General features: G+C 44.2%; 1 protein-coding gene across 2 annotated transcripts in view; it reads left to right on the top strand.

Moving 5' to 3' along the window:
- The first annotated feature begins 2051 nt into the window (after nt 1-2051).
- LOC134436135 (Na(+)/H(+) exchanger beta-like) overlaps nt 2052-20663 on the top strand; it is a 34486-nt gene continuing 15874 nt past the window's right edge. For both annotated transcript variants that reach the window (XR_010032165.1, XM_063185184.1), the window contains exons 1-6: nt 2052-2675; nt 5414-5874; nt 16851-17101; nt 17859-18076; nt 18542-18744; nt 20028-20117. Coding sequence is in view for 1 of the 2 variants with exons in the window: in XM_063185184.1 (XP_063041254.1) it covers nt 2387-2675; nt 5414-5874; nt 16851-17101; nt 17859-18076; nt 18542-18744; nt 20028-20117 (1512 nt within the window). In the remaining variant the exon portion in view is untranslated. The remainder of the gene's footprint in view (nt 2676-5413; nt 5875-16850; nt 17102-17858; nt 18077-18541; nt 18745-20027; nt 20118-20663) is intronic.

Genomic DNA, 20663 nt, shown 5'->3' on the forward strand with positions numbered 1-20663 from the left:
TCTATGAATGATATATTGTCGCGAATAAATACAGAAGACATTACACACAAGACATTACACACATCATTACACATACAGTATATTAACCATAGCTCCCTCTCACATACAGCCCACGGCAGGTCTCTCTCTGTCTCTCTATCTCTCTCTCTCTCTCTCTGTCTCTCTCTGTCTCTCTCTCTCTCTCTCTCTCTCTCTCTCTCACACACACACACACAAAGTTATAAAGTGTCCAAAGAAAAGTGTACCAGTGATTTATCACATGTGCCTTAGCTAAGTGTCCCAGCAGCCCAAGACAAAGTGACCAACAAAGTGTCCAGGAGTGTCAGAAGTCACTGTGCATAGTCCAAGGGGAAAAAGCCAGGGTCATAAAGCCAGGTGCATAAAGACAATAAAATTATCATAAAGTTGGTAGTGTACAGAATACTGTATGATAGGGGTGACATTTGTTGATAGGGTTCGGTTTCGGTTTTGATTTCGGTGGTCAGAGCAGGATTCGGTATCCGGTTTCGGATTCAGCCAAATCTTAAGCAGTGGATTTGGTATTTGACAGAAGCTTTAAGTTATTGTCCACAATGACCAAATCCATGATGGATTTGGCCTGTTGACGGAGTTCGATAACTTACAGACACCCAGTCATTTGAGACCGGCACATCTGTGCTGCATGAACAGCTTTGAATATGGACAGACAGCACTGTATTTCACACCCTGCTCTCTCGGTATGTGCACCCATCTTTGAGTCCCCATTTACTGGATGAATGGGCTGTGTTTTGACTGTGGGAAACTCATGCACTCACAGAGTAATGGAAATCAGGGACAGAGAAGCAGACAGTGGGGGGATTAAGGGGTTAGTTGTCCTGGGCCCAGGGAAAAGGGTGACCTGGAATTTGGTCCTCATGACATTGGGTGGGGGAGGCCGATTCAGATGATTTTGTCCTGGGTCCAGCCAAAGCTGTCTGCGGCCCTCACCAGGGGAGGGGTTGGGGTGACAGGGATGGGATCAGGAAGTGGGGTGTCGATGGTCACAGTCCCACCAACTGTGGTGCCAGAACAGGCTGAGCTGCACAGGAAAGGAAAGATTCCCTCATGTCTCGCCCGCAGTGGTTCACTGTCTCTGGCTATTGCAACATGTTTGGTTAATTCACATTCCCTCCCACAGTCAGCACTTCTGCACTCTTTCTCATGTCTTTAGCAGGCCTGAATTCTTAAACATGAGTGACTGGGGGGAAAGTACATCAATGATATGATCAAAAGCATAATGATGAGAAAACACTATTATTAGTTATACTACTTACCAATAAGGGCTACTGTTTCTAATCATCATCGTCATGAATTACATTCATTTAAACCTATATTTATTATTTGTGGTGTGCTGTGTTAGCAGTAATTGACACTTTGTTGTAGTAACACCAGGGAACAGGGACAGAGGGGGGCCTAAATTGGATTCCCATTACATCGTATTGGGTGAGGGGCCCTTTCAGATGACTTTGTGCTGGGCCCAGCCAAAGCTGTCGGCGGCTCTGAGTTTCACTATGTGTGTCATTGTATCCTCCGGTCCCTTGAAGTCACTGAAAGTACAGTAGCCTACAGTGAGTGGATCGCTCCTGTACTCTGGTGGTAAATATTGGCACTACATAGATACATCATTGTTACCAACCACCATCACTATCCCTGTCATTGGGATGATGGTGACTTTATATGCGTAAAAAAGAAACCGACTACTTGAATGTTCCCCAAGAGTTTACGACAGTGCAATTTTTTTAGCATGACATTTCTCAAGACAGCAGGTATCTGAATGACGTTCTGTGGAGCACTGCATTTGATTCGTGTCGAAGTGGAAGCTCCTACCCGGTAGATGTCGCTGGATAGGCGCGTACGCAAATCAAGTATCAAGTTGTTCCAAGTCAGGAGAGATGCAGGTCATGAATATTATATTTATCTAGTGACGTTACTTTTAAAATAACATTTCCCTGGCCACCGCTGGTATGTGAAGTTATTTTTGCCCGACCAAAAGTACAGTAGGCTACCAACCGACAATTCAAAGGCGGGGCGGGGCGGCATACTGACAGAAAAATGTGGATATGAGGGATACATAGCAGCGTATCATTTGGTGTATTTTTGCGAATGTACGTTGGCCTTATCATTTTGTCCGTTGGGTCAACTGGCATTCTTTACTAGCTTTCACATCACTACGGCGTTGACGTTTTCTCAGCAGCTCTTCGAGCCAACCGTCTGCCAGACTCATTTTACGTCGTAGGTTGTGCGTAAAAAGAGCGCGGCTGCACCTGTTCCAATGGATCGGTGATTTCCGCCCGACAGCGGCGTACTCTACACATCTTGATCGTGCTGGCTAGAATGAGGAGCTAAAGCACAGCTCCAGGTCGTTGAGATGCCAGCGCTGTTACAAGTTGCCGGCGGCCCACAGCGTTACTTGGGGCTGAGATGGAGTGTCCTTGTCGCTGTATTAATTCTGTCTGTCATTGCAAGCTGCACTGCTGCGTCGGCTGTTCATGCCAGCCAGGGAAATGGCACGACTTCACACACGGACCACAAAACTAACGGGAACCACAGTACTCATACCAAAAAGGCCTTCCCGGTGCTCTCTATCAATTATGATTATGTTCGCATGCCCTTTGAGATTTCGCTATGGATACTGCTTGCCTCATTGATGAAGCTGGGTAAGTAAAATAAGTTTTGCTTTGGTCTGCTTGGTGTGTTTAGGCGGTGGGCTTGCGGGGTCTGTGAATTTCCTCATCGTCATGCACTGCGTCACCTCGTCATGAAGGATGCACCTGCTAAGTTTGTTGCTTGACAGGTCTCAGTCAGTGTTTGAATTATTCAGAGCGCTGTGTAATTAGTGTGCACTGTAAGTACTGGTAGGCAATATGCATTATCCATGACGCTGAGTGTGAGCGTTGCTCCCCAAAGTTTTGAAGAGTTGATACTTCACTGTGAACGCAAAAAAGGCGTCAGTAGCCTATGCTTGGAAACCTGTCATGCTGATATTTGCTTACAAACAAGAAGGGTTGTCAGACCTGGACCCAATCAAGACTACTGGTTGCTCATTTAATTTCACTCTGTTCTGCTCTTTCAAAGGACGTTATGGGGTCAGGGCCACAAAGCCTTTGCTGGGTGGCGTACCACCCTCAATGTTTGGTCTGATAAGATGGTTGTTGAGAGTGGGTTGGTGTCAGTGTGAGTAAGTGCGCCAGTGTGTAGTCGATTAGGGGGAACCCCTCGGACCTGATAATACATCTTATCTTCACTTTGCGTTATGTGCTCGTCGTGCGTCTTTTCAGCACTTTTAAGTGTAAAGAAAAAAGCGAAAATATTGCTTAGTCAGCATAAACGTAGTGGAAGGGCCGTATATCTTTGCTGGACCTCGATGGTCTCTCTGGTAACTGTCATACTCCAGTCAGGATATTGAATTTCAGTCCTCATTCTCCACAGACTGCGTAAATTTAATGACATCAGGCAGCCTGGCTTTCTACTCCTACTGTACATCTGTAGAGTGCTCTCTGAAGCAGTTTTTGAAGACTTTCACTATTACACTGACACAGGTGATGCCCCTGGTCGAGCTGACACTTGACTTTTCCCATTCGTATTCAGTATATTGTATACTAGGTCTACTTGCATACAAAAACACAGACCGTAAACACAGACAAAAAGGCCTAAAGTGCAGGAGGAAATCCTGGTTTGTGTGCATAGTGCGGCCCTTGGAGGACTTTTGAGGCCCTTCGAAGTATGTGGTGTTAGTTCATTTTGCTCCCTGTTGCACTAGTGGACAAGTGAACAAGCTTGCTTGGCCTGGTTGGGTTGCCCTCCGTCCAGGGTCTCCACCTGGTGCCACCTGGCTTACCTGGCATCGTGCCACCTGGTTTGCTGGTGCCAGGGAGCTCCTGACTGCACAGTGCACTATTTGGGATTATGGATGCACAGTAAGTTGTGTCCAGCAGGGGTTCCCAAACTAGGGGGATCAGGACCCCTAGATGGAGTCGTGGAGGTTTTGCAAGGGGAGTGCAGAGAGAAGGGGCTTTGGATAGAAATGGCTGAACCAGGGATTAACTGTTAGTATGATTCCATAAATTGGTCAGTAACAGTATTCACTTGAATGGTTAATGTGTATTTACTTTTGGGGCTTTTTGCCTTTATTTGATAGGACATTTGGAGATGGTGACAAAAAGCGAGTGGGAGAGAAAAATGGGGGAGGATCGGCAAATGACCCAGGCTAGAATCGAACCCTGGTCACCGTCGTCGTAACTCAGTGTCCTACTGTTAGGCCATGGCAGGGCGGTGTATTTACTTTTCCTGTGAATTTCAAATCAATAATGGGACAAAAGGTCATTTGAAAAATATATTCCGGGGTTCAGCAAAAGGTCACAGCAGAAACAGCTTGGGAACCACTTGTGTACATTAAGTTGCATCTTCATTGTTATTCGCCTGTTTCCTCTCCCCTTCCCTCCGGGGCTCAGCCTAGTTCCCCCGTCTGTCTGTCCGTCTGTTTGTCTGTCTGGCGTTGTGCTGGAGAATTTCCTGTTATACAGTACTGTACTAAAAATGTTTCCTGTAGAAACCTAACCTACTTTGCTATTGTTATTATTATTATTATTATTATTATTACTTATGTATTTTTTTATTTGCAAGGACTATCTTTATGACTTGTGAAGCACATTGAGTTGCCTTGTTGTATGAAATGGGCTATACAAATAAACTGCCTTGCCTTGCCTTGCCTAGAACATGTGCTAGTCAATGTGGGTGTGTGTTAGCCATTTTAAGAGCCATCTGACCATCATGATTGGAAAGATTGCATTGTACACCTAGTCCCCCATCTATCCAGCATGGTCCATGGTCCATCAAGCGTCCTCCGAGCCCAAATGTAAACAAATGGGCCATGTTTTAAGAAGCTACAATATCCAACCTAATACATGTACCAAAGGTTATCGGGCATGGTGGTGCTCGAGTCCTGCCTGCTAGTGTAGTATTTTGTAGTGTACTATATTACATGTGTTTCCCCTTCACTGCCTGTAGGGTTCCACCTGGTTCCCTGTCTGTCCGGCGGCGTCCCAGAGTGCATGCTGATCGCTGTGGGCCTGCTGGTGGACTATATGACACCATTTCCTGTAATATTATATATATTATATGTATCAAGGACTGTATCATTGATATGTATACATATCTCTCTTCTCTGAAGGGTTGCACCTGGTTCCCCTGGCTGGCCGGCGTGGTTCCTGCATCATGCCTGCTGATGGCGCATGTCCTGTACATGATGTGCGTCTCCTCTTCTACCTGTAGGGTTCCACCTGGGTCCCCGAGTCATGCCTGCTGATCGCCGTGGGCCTGCTGGTGGACTATACTGTATGTTACCATATGCAGTACTGTATTGTACTATATGATGTGTCTCCTCTTCTCCCTGTAGGGTTCCACCTGATTCCCCGGCTGTCCGGCGTGGTTCCCGAGTCATGCCTGCTGATCGCCGTGGGCCTGCTGGTGGGCGGCCTGATCCGGCTGATGGGCGAGAAGCCCCCGGTGCTGGACTCCAAGCTCTTTTTCCTGTGCCTTCTGCCGCCCATCATCCTGGACGCTGGCTACTTCCTGCCCCTGCGGCCCTTCACCGAGAACGTGGGCACCATCCTGATGTTCGCGGTGGTGGGCACGCTGTGGAACGCCGCCTTCATGGGCCTGGTGCTGTACGGCGTGTGCCAGGCGGAAGGGGGCGAGCTGGGCGAGATGCCCCTGCTGGCGTGCCTCATCTTCGGGTCGATCGCGTCGGCCGTAGACCCCGTAGCGGTGCTGGCCGTGTTCGAGGAGATCCACATCAACGAGCTGCTGCACATACTGGTGTTTGGGGAGTCGCTGCTCAACGACGCTGTTACAGTGGTGAGTTAGTTACTATAGTGTATGTAGTATGTGTTGACATCCTGTTTTTTTGTCCTGGACCGAGGGATAGTGTTTGTTCATTGTGTGTTCTATTTGTTTTTGTAACTGTATCAGACACACTGTCAATGGCACAGAAGGTGTCAGGTGTGTATACCTGTATCCACATGAATGAGATGCTGCTGACAATACTGGTGTTCGGAGAGTCGCTACTCCATTGTCGCTGCCCTGGCGACTTGGTATACTGAGTGTAACATTAGTGTAGTGTTTGTTTGTTTGTTTGTTTGTTTTTGTTCATATCCACGCCAACAAGCTGCTGCACATATTGGTGTGTCCAAGGAGTCTCTGCATAGTGACACTGTTTCTGTGGTGAGTGGGTATATATAGTGTGTGTAATATTAGTGGATGTGGACGTGGTTTCAGTGTTCTGTCAGTCAACGTGACAATTATTATTAGTTATAGTTGCTGCTGAACAATACTCTCTGTGGAGAGTGTGGTTTATGTATTAATGTTACATGGGTAAATGGTGTAAGAGTACATTTAGGTATATACAGGCTAATGCATCGCATTACAATAACCGCATGCTTTCAACCAAACGTGACTTGAACAAGAGGACATCCTGTATCCTGATAAGCGAAGGGACTCAAATACATACCTTAATAAACATTGTATGGGGATATTCATTTTCCCATTAGCTAGTATCTAAAGAGGCAGGTCATGATGCAGTCTTTTCAAAGGACCACTAAAATCACATATTTTTCATTCTTTTTTTTTTTAAATTAAAATTTGGGGGAGGTATTTTTGCTTTTATTCGACAATACATTGATGTTGTGGCAGGAAAGTGAGAGAGAGAAAGAGAGAGAGTTGGTGTAGGGTTGGGAAATAGCTTTACCTTGGCTGGATTCGAACCTGAGTCCCCCTGAGTCCCCAGTGTGCCTGCATGTGATGCATGTGGCTCAGCGCAATGCGCTTCAGCACCCTCACATGTGTCATTCTACTATATCACATTATGCTACCTTTGGTTCCTCCTTTTATATTGTATAAAGTCAGGCTGTCACAAGAAAAGTGATGATGGAAATAGCAACAGCAAGAATAGAAAAAGAAGAGAGAAGAAAAAATATTGTAGGCCATATTATAGAGAGAGTAGATGACTAACTACTATATGATCAAAGGCAGATGAAAACAAAGCCTTCATTTCTTATTGAAACATGATACTGTTGGGACAGTTCTAGTCTGGACAGGAAGCTGGTTCCAGCATTTGGCAGCATAATGACTAACGGCCATTTCACCCTGTCTGGATTTTACCCTAGTAGGCACAACCAGTAAATGATGCTAAGTAATCTCATAAAAGATGACCGTGGTTTTGGTTTTTCTCAGGAGGATATTCACATGAAATACTGTTAGGGGGGGTGTAACCAAACCTTTCTATTTGAGTTTGTTAAAAACACGTTCATAGGATGCCCCACACTGAAAATGGGTGGGCGATAAAAAGTAGTGAAAGGTATTACTCAAAGCTATCACTGTTAATGGAGGGTGGGGTGGGGGGTTGGGGCACTCTGTGAAAAGAGGTTGTGTGTTTTTTGTGTTGTGTGTGTGTGCGTGTGTGCGTGTGCGTGTGGATAATGCAGTCATGAAAGTGGCTGCTTGACAAGGACCAGACCAAAGCACATGGAATTCCATAGTGTGTGTGTGTGTGTGTGTGTGTGTGTGTGTGTGTGTGTGTGTGTGTGTGTGTGTGTGTGTGTGTGTGTGTGTGTGTGTGTGTGTGTGTGTGTGTGTGTGTGTGTGTGTGTGTGTGTGTGTGTGTGTGTGTGTGTGTGTGTGTGTGTGTGTGTGTGTGTGAGAGAGATGCAGTCACAAAAGTGGCTGCTTGGCAGGGTGCAGAACAGCTGGCAGCGTGTGCGACACATAGGGGAAGGACGTGTCAATGTCAGTGTGGAGCCGAAGATGCCAAGTAAAGTAGGCGAACTCACACGCACACATTTCCGAGAAGTGTGTGTGTGTGTGTGTGGAAGAGCAGCAACGCTTCCTCAGTAGTGCCATTGTTTATGTGGTCATGTGAGTTTGTAAACAATGCCTCCATTTCTCCTCGACTCAGCTCATTAGAATATTTGTCAATGACCTTGACGGTATGACCTTGACTGTGTGTGTGTGTCTGTAGGAGGGCATCACATTTCATCTCTACATGCACAGTATTTGCTACCTAAGTGCAATAGTGCTGACTTCATACATCATGCTAACGGAGCAAGTGGCGCTGTCGAGACCAGGCAAATTCATTCCACTGTGCATTGCTGGTGTTCTGTCAGGATGGGCTGCTTTGTCGAAATGAGCTACCAGTAGCCTCTCAACAGGAAAGCCAACGGCCAGTCCACACCCTCCTAGTGATGTAACACCTTAGGCGTTGCTTCTAGTCAGGCCAGTAGCAATACAAATATCGTTTCTGAGCTCGGGAGAAATCGGGAACTCCACCCATTGGTAGGGAAGCAATCAACATTGAGCAGCTCCAAGGCCCTGGGTAGAGGCGTTTTCAAGGCAGTGGCGTAGTTTAAGCAGATATGTTCTATTGGGACTACGAAAATGTTTGGTTTAAACTTCGGCACAGCCTTTTCTGGCCTTGACCAGTAGCAAGCCGAGGGTGGCGGGTTAATCAGGCCGTTTGGGAAACGTTATTCACTATCTTCTCGGTTAGACCAACATCTCGGTATGAGATTTGAAAGTCGATGATAATCAGGCAAGAAGGGACCCAAAATTGGATTTTCATTACGTTGTGTCACACAATTATAGGACTGCGCACTGAATATTGGTCCAGTCCTGGCACCGACCGAAAAGTCACAGAGTATCGAATATCAAAGCAAAACAAAGAATTCGGTGCCACATTTCGATACCTGTTGCTACCAAATACTAACGTCCATTTCAACAGTCCCTGTGCCAATAGTAAATCTGCTAACCAATAGTCATGTAGTCGGATAAAGTCGTCATTTGTAATTGACTTCCAAGGGTCTGGGTGGGCAGGACGAGCATGAGACATTCGCCATTCATTCAAAAAGTACTAGTGTTTAAGTGTACCGTTATCGAAACCAAGGTATCAAAATTAGCACCGTATCGGAAAAAAAACCCTGATACCCAGCCCTAGTTGTGTGTATTGGATGGATAATATACCTCTAATGCAAACCTTAACCACTGATCCAGGAGTGTTGTGTAGTGCAGCTCGACAGGCATCATCAGCCTGGGATCATTTCCCATTCATTCCCAAAATTAAACTAAAAGCCAACAAATTGAGTTACACCTTTATGAGTCAGGCTCACTTCAATTTCAAAATGTTGCCAGACCCCCTGTTGATGGTTGCATCAGCTTAATACCTGGAGATGCGTAATTTTGTGATTGGCCTGACTGACTTCAGAGTGCACTGGCCAGGGGCCAAACAATAAATGCAATGAGGAGCCCTGACAATGATGTCACTGGCTGCACTCATTCACACAGTTGCTGTTCTGTAGTAAATTCTGCCTCAGATAGTTTTTGCATGGATCGATTGTACACACACACACACGCACACACACACACACACACAGGCTCACTTTACACTCGCGCCAAAGTAGATCCAGGATTCCAGCAACAATCAATTGCTCACTAAGCGTTACACAGCACTTGTGTCTGTTGTTGTAGGGGCACTCCGGCCATGGATGGAAGAATGGCTGAATGAAGGTAGTCTTCATAAGATGTGAATCTGATTTTTGTTGTCAATGGGAGTCTGTTTGCCATTTCACTGTCAGGCCATATGACTGCTCAGACTGTCACTGTCGTCTAGACACAGTACAGTACAGTTATGGGTAATCCATTTAGACACAACGTTTGTTTTGGCAGCGAATACCGGTAATTCAAAGTAAATAACATTACAAAAGTGTCTCAGAAGAAAAGCTGTTATGGTGTTTTTGTTCTGGCACAGTCCAACTGGAGCTGACATTCTTATTGTGCCCCTATGTGAAAGTGAAGGAGAATATCATCACAGGAAAATGTTTATACAGTCAAAATGCACCGGTTGTCAAAGGCTTTGCTTTTAATATTATCTTAAAGGCAGAGTATGTAATTTTATTCCAAAATGCATGTTGACCATTCACAAATGTGACCTTTTCAATAATATTTTACTGAATAGGTCTAATAAACGTTGCTGGCCTGATCAAAGTACAGTAAGTTTTGTTGCCAAAGATGCCTATGACAAATATATATCAAAATGGCGGTAGATCCACAGTCATGTATGAAAAGTGTAAAGTTACAATTCATAATTCAGATTGATGATTGTGAAAAATATTCTTGAAAAACATAACATTTGTGAATGGGCAGCACATTTTGGATATAAACTCCAAAAATTACATAGTCCACCTTTAAGGGAGGAGTATTTTTCCACAGCTTTCTTTCCCTGTCAGGCTGTGTTGGTTTTGATATGTTTTTTAGTGGGTAGTCCAGCAACTGTGGTAAAGTGCTGATGGACTGTGGACATTAATTATTGAAGACTGAGCAGCAAGTTGCATCTTTGCTTCCTATACATGTATCTCTCTTCATGTATCTCTCTTCACTTCTCAATATGGCTGTTGTATCTTATAGTGCAGTACGTATTTGTTATTCTGTTAGACATGGCCCGTTATAATTTTTTCAATACCAGATTGGCAATGGTGAAGTAGTGTAGTACTATGGTAGTAACACTTTTTTCTCAACATCTACTGGCAGACTGCTGGCAGAACACTGGCAGAAATGTTATAAGGCTGTAATTTAATGTACCTTAAATACAAGTAGTATAAAGTATAGTAAAAACAATATATATAATAAATATGAGTACATAACCACATGTATGTTACTGAGGTAAAGAAATATTTAAATATTTAAACATAACAATGTGCAAATAGCATTCTTTGTGTGCTATGCATGCTATGCATGTGAGTGAATGACTTTTGCATTGCGCGGTGGCAGTAATCAGTGGTCAGTGTTGAGTCTGTTGGCCTGCTGGTAGAAGCTCTTTCTTTGAGCGCTTGTCTGAGGTGAGATACTACAGTACGAGGGGAATGCTGGGGTGAGTGAGTGTATGAGTGAGTTATCCTAATCTCCGTCCTCGACCTGTGCTTGTGGCATTGCGCTTTGCTGATGCCCCGCCTCCGTGGAGAAAACAATTGAAGAGTTCAGATGCAAAAACCCCTAACTCCATTTCTGAAGACCTGCACTTCTATATTTTTTGGGAACCCCGCTGTTGGTTTGGTTTACATTCATGTACTTGATAATACATATAAACATTTAAATTACATAAATAAAATAAAAAATAATGGTAGGTGGGGGCCCCTATTTAGCCTGTGCGTTAATCCGGCCCCGGATAGGAGGTATTGCGATAGCTTGGCCTTGCCATCCTCGTGCTATTGTCAATTGACATTTTTGTGCACACTACATCTGGACTGTGTTGCTTTGGAGGACATTATTTTTGGTGCTGACTAATCAGTGAACAGGGGAGAAAGGGATGGGGATAGGGATGTCACGACTGAACATTAGCAACGAGGGGAAATCAGACACTCATTTCACACTTCAACAGACTTCACCCTCCAATCAGTAATTCTTTCTCAATTTGGCCGTTCCAGACCCTAGTCTATACAAAAGAGATTAGAACGACGAGTTAATGGTAATATCAGTATTGGGATACTGCGATGGGAGAGTGGGATAGGAGAGTGTATGGAAGCTACACTAGCAGGATGCTATGATAGGAGGTGTTTGAGAGCTACAGTAGCAGGATGCTGGTATAGGAGAGTGTCTGTAACATAGAGGTAGAACATTAGACTAGAGGTGACCCCGACCCCCTTTTCACGTCAATCCGTGGCAGCCATTTTTAGGAGGTAGACCTGAGAAATGGAAATGAATGGAAGAGGGTCACATCTGTCAAAAAATGGCTTAATAATGTGTAAATGTCCATCAACACACTATACAAGGACAACAGTTGAAGTGTGTAGCTAAATATCTACATAATTAATATAATTTGATTTATTGACACATATGATTTAAGTAGATATATAGCCTGACATTTCAAATTTGGTCTTTGTTACTTCATTTTCACACAGTTTTAGTTCATTTTTGACAGAGATAAATGTTTTCTCCATTGATTTGCATTAACTTACACTACCTACACAAGATGGGAAGCTGCATGTGCCGTTTCCCAGTGCTGTCGTAAATTGCCATGTCACCTCTAGTCTAATGTTCTACCTCTATGGTTTGGAAGCTACACTAGCAGGATGCTATGATAGGAGGTGTTTGGGAGCTACACTAATGGGATGCTATGATGGGAGGTGTTTGGGAGCTACACTAGCAGGATGCTGGGATAGGAGAGCGTCTGGCTGGTGTGGCAAGGGACTCCGATAATGGAGCCTCTGAGTTAATGGATCCTAAAATTGAGTTTGCAATATGAAGCTAATGCACTTACCTGATGGTACAGGCATCTATCAATCATACAGTATGTCTATTTCCTGGTGGTTTATCTGATCCTATTAGTAATTAGTACATTTCGGTCATTACTTGTGTTATTGTTCTCAAGAGTGATGTTTGCTGTGCAGAGAGGGTAATAACCCCCAGTGTTTCCCATACATTGAGGAAACTATGGCGGCCCGCCATAGTTTAAATTTGGCCGCCATAGTTTACGAAAATGTAAAAAAAAAAAAAAAAAAAAAAAAAATTTTTTTTTTTTTTTTAATTTTTTTTTAACGATATCCGTTTTTGTTAAAAACGATTTGAATTACGATTTTGAATTTCCTTCGCATTTTCCTCCTGGAGTAAATACATCCTATAGACTCTGTATTGGTTAGATAAGTAGTCCCACGGTAACACAGAATGAGGGGAAAGCATTAGGAAGTGACCGTAAGGGTATTACAGTTGATTCATGTGTGCACACGTGTAACATCGGGTGAGTAACAGAACATGTGCGCAACGATGCGTTATGACACGCCGATATGCGAGGATCTTCGTCCAAATCGCTAGTCGCATGCATCATCGCTAACTGCGTTTACATCGCGTGCCGCGTGTAAGGGAAATGTTAGTTGTTGACATGTATGGAATTCACTTCAATTTGTGCTGTTTCTTGCTTCAGTTGTGGACAAAACGATTGGCCAAACTCACAATAGAAAGCCTTTGCTGTGCTACTGTCCCAGAGAGCTGAAAAAAAAAACCTTCATAGATAGACGGTGGGCTACATTTCGTAGCTCCTTTAGAAAATGAGTTGCGTTCTCAGTCTCGAGTGGCAACTTGATTTTTCTAATATGACCTCCTGACAATATGTAAAGCAATATTCTGGCTGTTGCCACGCTGAAAAGTTGCACGTTTATATTAAAAAATGACGAAAATAAAAAAGACTGGGGATGACGTCACATAATGCACAGTCAATGGGAAGTCTCCGCCCCTCAAAGTTGAAAAGGGAATATTTATCCGCATATCGGGCTTTTTTCATGGGCAGATAATTCACCTAATCATTGAAACAAGGTAGGCATTTCATTCCTGACCATTTTCCTGTTACTGGAAAAAATAACACAGCTTGTATTTCTTTACTGACACGTAGTTTTTTGGCGAATTGATCTACCAACCTGTCACCTCATTGCTCTATTGCTTTGAGGGAACAGACCTGTCCTCTTTTTGACATTTATCTCTCGTTGCCCCATGATGGTCAGACAGTCAAACACTAACAGCGAAAAAGAGCACTTCTGAAAGTTTGAGAAAAATATTTTTTTTTGCATGTACACAACAAGTGAGCCCACTTACCCCCCAACTTGTAACTTTTTGCCATGAAATCTGACGGTTCCGGGTAGCATGCACGCGCTAGCTGTATTCTGCCTCGTTGACTTTGCATCAGAAATATTCTGTTTGCATTGACGTGACGTCACTCAGTCGGCTAGTTTTTGTTATCATTTTTATAAATCAATGTGCAAGTTTTGAGGATGGCAACAGCCAAAATATTGATTAATGGGTTGTCAGGGGGTTATATAAGCAAAAATAAAGTTGCCACTCGTTAACACCAACGAACTGACAAGATATGAGACTGGGCCCACCACCTAAGAGGAAGTCACACTTAACAGGGGTGTTAACCAATCCAATGAGTTATCTCATTGCTCTCTCTCTCTCTCTCTCTCTCTCTCTCTCTCTCTCTCTCTCTCTCTCTCTCTCTCTCTCTCTCTCTCTCTCTCTCATAGCCTACTATTTACCAAATACCAAATAACAAATGGTGAATTTCTGAGCCCTTTTTAATTTGTAGCCTAAACCACTGAAGGCATGATAATGCTTCATCATATTTTAGAAATAGGGCCTATGTGCCTTTTATATACCAAATGTTTATCATTTTGAAATTGTTTCAGTTGTTTATGACTTGTGTATGACTGAAATTATCTCTGCATACTATCAGTGCTGCATTGCTTTGTAAAGATAGGCTATTCAACACACTTTAAAAACACACTGAAAAGATACGGCCATAGTAGCCTACTGAAAACATTTTGTTCATAATAATGGTGATTAATAAATGGTGGTCTTAAATTTTCATACTGACATCCTTGAATTTGACTTGGTAGATCACGGCAGACCATCAACTTCAAAAGTAGATCTTGGTTAAAAAAAAAGGTTGGGCACCCCTGCTATAGAGAGAACCACAAGTGCTTGAAAGACAGGGATCAAAAGCCTAGTCAAGTTGTTGTGGTTTACTTGGGTTTGGGAGCAATATAAAAAAACCTTCAGAGAAGGGACAGTTGGGATGAGTTTACTAACACTCCCTAGGCTTTGTTTTACAGTTGTAATGAGTTTGGTGACAGACCTTCATTGACACAGCAGAGGAGACATCGGGCTGCATATAGAAATTAATGTGTAATGAATGTGAATTATAGACATAAATGTGTAATATGTTGTTCAGCCCTTTTAATGGGAGGAATTTGGAAAAAACTGGCCCTGTGACCAGCACCCCTCATGTAGAATGTGTACGCCTACAGATATGTGTGGGGGAAAAGGCATAGCCTACCCTCTAAGACCCTTTTTGTCTATGCGTTAACAATTTCACAGTGCTCTTAAATTCTTATCTCTGCTCCTATTTTGTTTTATTATTGTTTCCCAGACCCCTGCATGAGGGACGAATGAAACTGTGTTGTAAACAGAAATTATTCACTGTACTGCATTTTTTGACAATGACAATGTAGGCCTACTACTATTATACAAGTCATGGGTAAAATCTTATGTAGCCTTATTTCTCAAAATATAAATGGCTGAAATATAGGCCCAGGCCTACAGTTTCTCCATGCGCCAATGTCATACTGTAGTCATTGTTTTGCCCCCCCCCCGCCCCCAAAAAAAGGCCCGTGTGAGAAGACCCCCCCGGACAAAATAAACCCCGGCTGCCCCCATAGTTTCCAAAATTTCTGTGGGAAACACTGAACCCCTTTTATTCAGTAGGCCTACACATGATTGATGTTTTATGGAATGCACGCATGTTGTTACTATAAGATTAGGCTGATGGGGATTTTTAAAAACATTTTATTAAGGATCCCCATTAGCTTGTGCCATAGCAGTTCACTAGTCTTCCTGGGGTCCTAATTCAAAATGGGTCACAATTTCAATTAAAAACCATACAGATATACATGCTTTAAAAGGTCAAAAGGGGACCTACCGTGGCTGATATGGTAGAGCACACGTTTACCACTCGGCCAACCCAGGTTCGATTCCCGGTCCGGGTCCTTTGCCGGTCCTTCCCCATCTCTCTCTCCCAGCTCACTTCCTGTCTCTCCTCCACTATCCTGTCTCACAAAAAAACAATAAAGGCTGAAAAGCCCCCCAAAAATATATTTTTTAAAAAGGTCAAAAGGTTCTAGTGAAGTAAAATGCATGACAAAACGTATCCTAAAAAGTTCAGGAACATTATAGCAGTAGTGATATGGCAGTAGTGGTGGGACGTACAGGGAATTGTATTGTATTGATTGTATCCTATAGCCTAGTGGAAAAAAACATATGGTTGCGAGTAAAAAAAAAGATGGAAAACTTGGAAGACAGAAAAAACGCACTCGCAAGCTGAATCTCAGTATGTATTGTGCCAACATGTCCACCACAAGCGGACGCATTTCGGCCCTTAAGCCGTCATCAGTGCATCATTTTAGCCTGGTCCTGACCATCCCATAATACTACCATTTCATTACGTAGCTCTCACTCAATCGCAGACAGTTACTCAACAACAACATAGCGCAGACCAGAGCCATTGGCGCAGACGTTTTCGTCATTGTCAAGAGCGTCCTCCCCCTTTCTCCCCCACGTGGGGCGCTTATTCGCTTATTGGCTGTTTTCTGATTAGATTAGATGGGGGGCATTGCGATCAAAATCCCACCGATCTGGCACTCCACAGAAGAGCAAGGCCAGACTACCGTAGGGGAGCCAATCCTTTGGCGGAAGTACGTAGGATGGCTCGTGAGGCTAGCATCATTTAGCTTGTGAGTGCGTTTTTTTTCATCCTTTTTTAGGGAAGTACAGGGCATTGGTCAATGCAAATTTAGAAGTGTTGTTCAGCCTATTTAATATATGAGGTACATCCTTGTTGTCTTGTTTCTTCAGGCCCTCTACCACTGGATTCAGGACTTTGCCCTGCGGTTTGCCCAGTTTGAGGAGTTTACCCACTTTACTATAGTCAGATTCCTTGTATACTGAGCAATAATGGCAAAAATGAAGTCAACAGCACCAGCCTCCTGTTTCTGTGAGATGGAAACCTGTTGTTTTGGACTTAATTTTTAGTTTGTTTTACTTTGTTAGTCTAGCAACATTTTGAGACGGGTGTGCGTGTGCACTTGCGCAATAATACATTTTCTGAATCCTGCTTCTTGTCTTATCCTTGTCTTTCCTCAGGTCCTGTACCAGCTGTTTGAGGAGTTGCCCTACTTGTCACATTTCATGTTCTTGACCCATAACTGATCAATCTTGTCCATGTCCTTATTATATCTTCCCTTCAGGTGCTGTACCACCTGTTTGAGGAGTTTGCCCATGCGGGCACGGTGACGGTGGCCGATGCCTTCCTGGGCGTCATCTGCTTCCTGGTGGTGTCTCTGGGAGGAGTGCTCGTGGGCGCCATCTACGGGGTGCTGGGGGCGTTCACGTCGCGCTTCACCATGCACACGCGCGTCATCGAGCCCCTCTTCGTCTTCCTCTACAGCTACATGGCCTACCTCTCCGCAGAGGTCTTCCACCTCTCTGGCATCATGTCGTAAGAACACACACACACACACACACACACACACACACACACACACACACACACACACACACACACACACACACACACACACACACACACACACACACACACACACACACACACAGTAGAGGTACAGCATGGCCTTGTTTGTATTCTCATAGCTTCACAGCCTGCGGGGTAGTGATGAAGCTGTACAGGGATGCAAACGTATCCCCCAAGTGCTATACCACCATCAATAACTTCTGTGTTCTCATAAATGTACAGTACAGTATGTGGTTGCTGCTGTGTTGCTCTCCAAAATGCATCTCCAACACATACATCTACAGTACGTCTACAAGGGTGACACCATTACTATTTGGGTTGCAGTTGCTAGTGCTAAATCATTCAGAAGGGCTACGGGCAGCCTAACCGGGACTAGCAGACCGGAAATTCTATGGGAGCATGACAAACATTGAAGTGGGCGGGAGATACAGACTAATGGCCTGTGGGCTAGTGATGGTGCAGTATGTAGAGGCCATAAGTCCTACACCATCATCAAGTATGGCCGTCCTGTTACGACAGGCTGATGGTGTGTGTTATACTGGTATACTGCTCTGTTTCCTATACAATAGGTTAATTGCTTGCAGCGTGGTGATTTGTTTGTACATATGTAGAAGCCTACAAATCCCAAGTCCTACCCAAACAAGTCCTACACAGCCAAGTGCTTCTGTTCAGTGTTCCTATTGGCTAATAGTGTACGGTATGCTTCTATTCTGTTTCCCCATAGATTGATCGCCTGCGGCGTGGTGATGCGTCCGTATGTGGAGGCCAACATCTCCCACAAGTCCTACACCACCATTAAGTACTTCCTAAAGATGTGGAGCAGCGTGAGCGAGACTCTGATCTTCATATTCCTGGGCGTGTCCACGGTGGCCGGCCCGCACGTCTGGAACTGGACGTTCATGATGGCCACCATCTGCCTGTGCCTTGTCTCCCGCGTGCTTGGTGAGTGGCACAAATGCACCTGCACCAATGTGCAGCCTGTATTAGGCATTGGTCAAAACGGCAGGCATGGCAGGCTTATGATGTGATGAGGGGGGCATTTTGTTAAAAAGAACGAGAACCACTGAGCTTTGTGTTAAAAAATGGGTCGATTTGGTAACACTTCAGTTTACGGTACAGTTACCATGTGTTATAACTGTGTAGTTTCTGATTAACAACAGGTTAACAGAGAGAAGTTACATGGTATATATCACGGATGAAAAGGGGGTAATTACAAAGTAAATACCTTTTAATTGGGTTAGAACAGAGTAACAGAGAGAACTTCGATAATTAGAAATGCGCTGTTGTTTCATAGTAATTCATGAGATATGTGTATTACTATTACATGGTATTTACTTTGTAATGTTACTGTCGATTTTAATCAGTCTCTTGTTGCGTTTGTCCATCTCCTCTTGTTGCGTTCCACAGGGGTGGTGGGCTTAACGGTGATCATCAACCGGTTCCGCATCGTAAAGCTGACGGGTAAAGACCAATTCATCGTGGCGTACGGAGGGCTGCGGGGGGCCATTGCGTTCTCACTGGTCTACTTACTGCCCGATGACCAGTTCCCCATGAAGAACATGTTCCTCACCGCCATCATCACCGTTGTCTTCTTCACCGTATTCGTCCAGGTGAATAACACTGTTGAATCCACCGTTTTTTGCCACTTCCCTTTTCAATGTTGCTGTGCTCTCACAGAATTTCCCGTCTGCTAGTTCTGGTTAATGGGCGACATTGAAGTCTATGCACTCCACTCCGGATTTCTCATAAACTGATAAATGCAATAAACCAATTGTTATAAACTGTTTATTTTGTTTATATGAGCACCTGAATAAACCGGTTAGTCCAAAAACCTGATCGTAAACGGTTTATTTATGTGCAAACGGGCTCAATGTGTTTTTTTTAAATGGTAGCTCCGCCCACACGTGTAGATATAGAAACAAACAAAGAAGTAGTTCAGATCATGATCAGTACAGTGCTGTGAACACAGTTGTGAATAAAGTTGCTGTAAGATGGTCAGTGTGCAGCAGATTTCCAGCTGGTCCCTAGAGAACAACAGAGTCAGTGAGCTGGTGTGCTGTATGCTGAGGACTAATGGCGCTCCTGCCAGACACACCACTACAGTATGACATTTTGGTGACAGCTAAGGCAACAGGAAGGGACAAACGGGTCAGCTGACCCAGGCCCAGGGAGAGGGGGCACTCATTGCATTGCTTATATGTATAGTATGGAGGGACTTTCAGATAACTTTGTCCCAGACCCGATCAAATCTGTCAGCAACCCTTCCACTACAGTTTGACATTTGGTTGTGCCAGGCTATGTCTGGGATTTTATTAGCAGTGAAGGGCTGGTAGCTGAGTCAGTGACGTATCTGTATGAGCTGTCTGGAGCGAGGTTTATTAACATTCCATGCTGAGTTCTGCTAGCAGACATCAGTTACACATGCTGAACACCATTGTGCGTACACTTAACCAAGATGGTGGCCAGAGAAGACTGACCTCAGGTGGAAGCCTATTAGTGAGTCATAATATCACATTGCAGGAGGTTTCTACTGACCGAGGCAACATCCTGTGGTGGAGTGTCAGGGATTGACCACCTCTAGGGTTGCAGGTGTGTGCTTTGACCGTCAAACGTGAGTGCGTCACTCAAAATATCAGATTACGGGGAGGTTTCCATTAGCCAACTTCTTATCCCAGGGTCCAGGGACTGTAGATAGAAACTAGCTTTTAAGCTAGTACATCTCATCTCTTTATGTTTGTAATTTATTTACTTTGCATATGTTCCCTGACTAACTAACCAAAAAAACTAAACTAAACTTTCCTGCGAAATACACTAAAGCGCTTCTCTGTGGTGACCCTGACAGCGTACACAATTTACAAGTTTGTGATATCTTGCATCTGCTCTCACTCTGCAGGGAATGACCATTCGGCCGCTGGTGGAGCTGCTGGCGGTGAAGAAAAAGAAGGACACCAAACACTCCATCAACGAGGAGATCCACATTCAGGTCAGTGTGTGTTACAATTTATTATTGTGACATCATGAATGTTTTGGACCAGACGGCCAATCAGGGAGCAGTATTTCTTACGCAGTGGGATAAATGGATATACCTGTAAAGGTCACCGCACAGTAGCTCGGAACAAGTGCAGAGGCAACATTCGATTTTCCTTGTATAATACAACCCTGCAAAACGGAGCCAATGTCTGCAGTGTTGGTTAGCTGTTGATTACAATTCAGTTCTATTTTTGACAGAGCCACTCGTTCGAATCCATTGTTGAATCCACCTGCTGCCATGCTTGTATGAAGTGTGTGGGGTAACCAAAATTGTCGGAGCTGAAATTGCTCCGCCAGACTGTTGGTGTGCTGTGGCCTTACGACAGTAAATTGACACTGCCTCTTTTTCTGACCATATGCCTATATTTTTTTAACATAAGCATTTCAAGCCCTGCACTCGTAACCAAAGCCCCTGGACAACTCTCTCGTCACCTGAACCCTCAGTCTACTGCTCAGTTTGTGGAACTTTCTGTAAATAAGGATGTTGCCCTAAGCATGT

The sequence above is a fragment of the Engraulis encrasicolus genome, chromosome 20 (assembly GCF_034702125.1).
Source record: "Engraulis encrasicolus isolate BLACKSEA-1 chromosome 20, IST_EnEncr_1.0, whole genome shotgun sequence".
Taxonomy (NCBI): domain Eukaryota; kingdom Metazoa; phylum Chordata; class Actinopteri; order Clupeiformes; family Engraulidae; genus Engraulis; species Engraulis encrasicolus.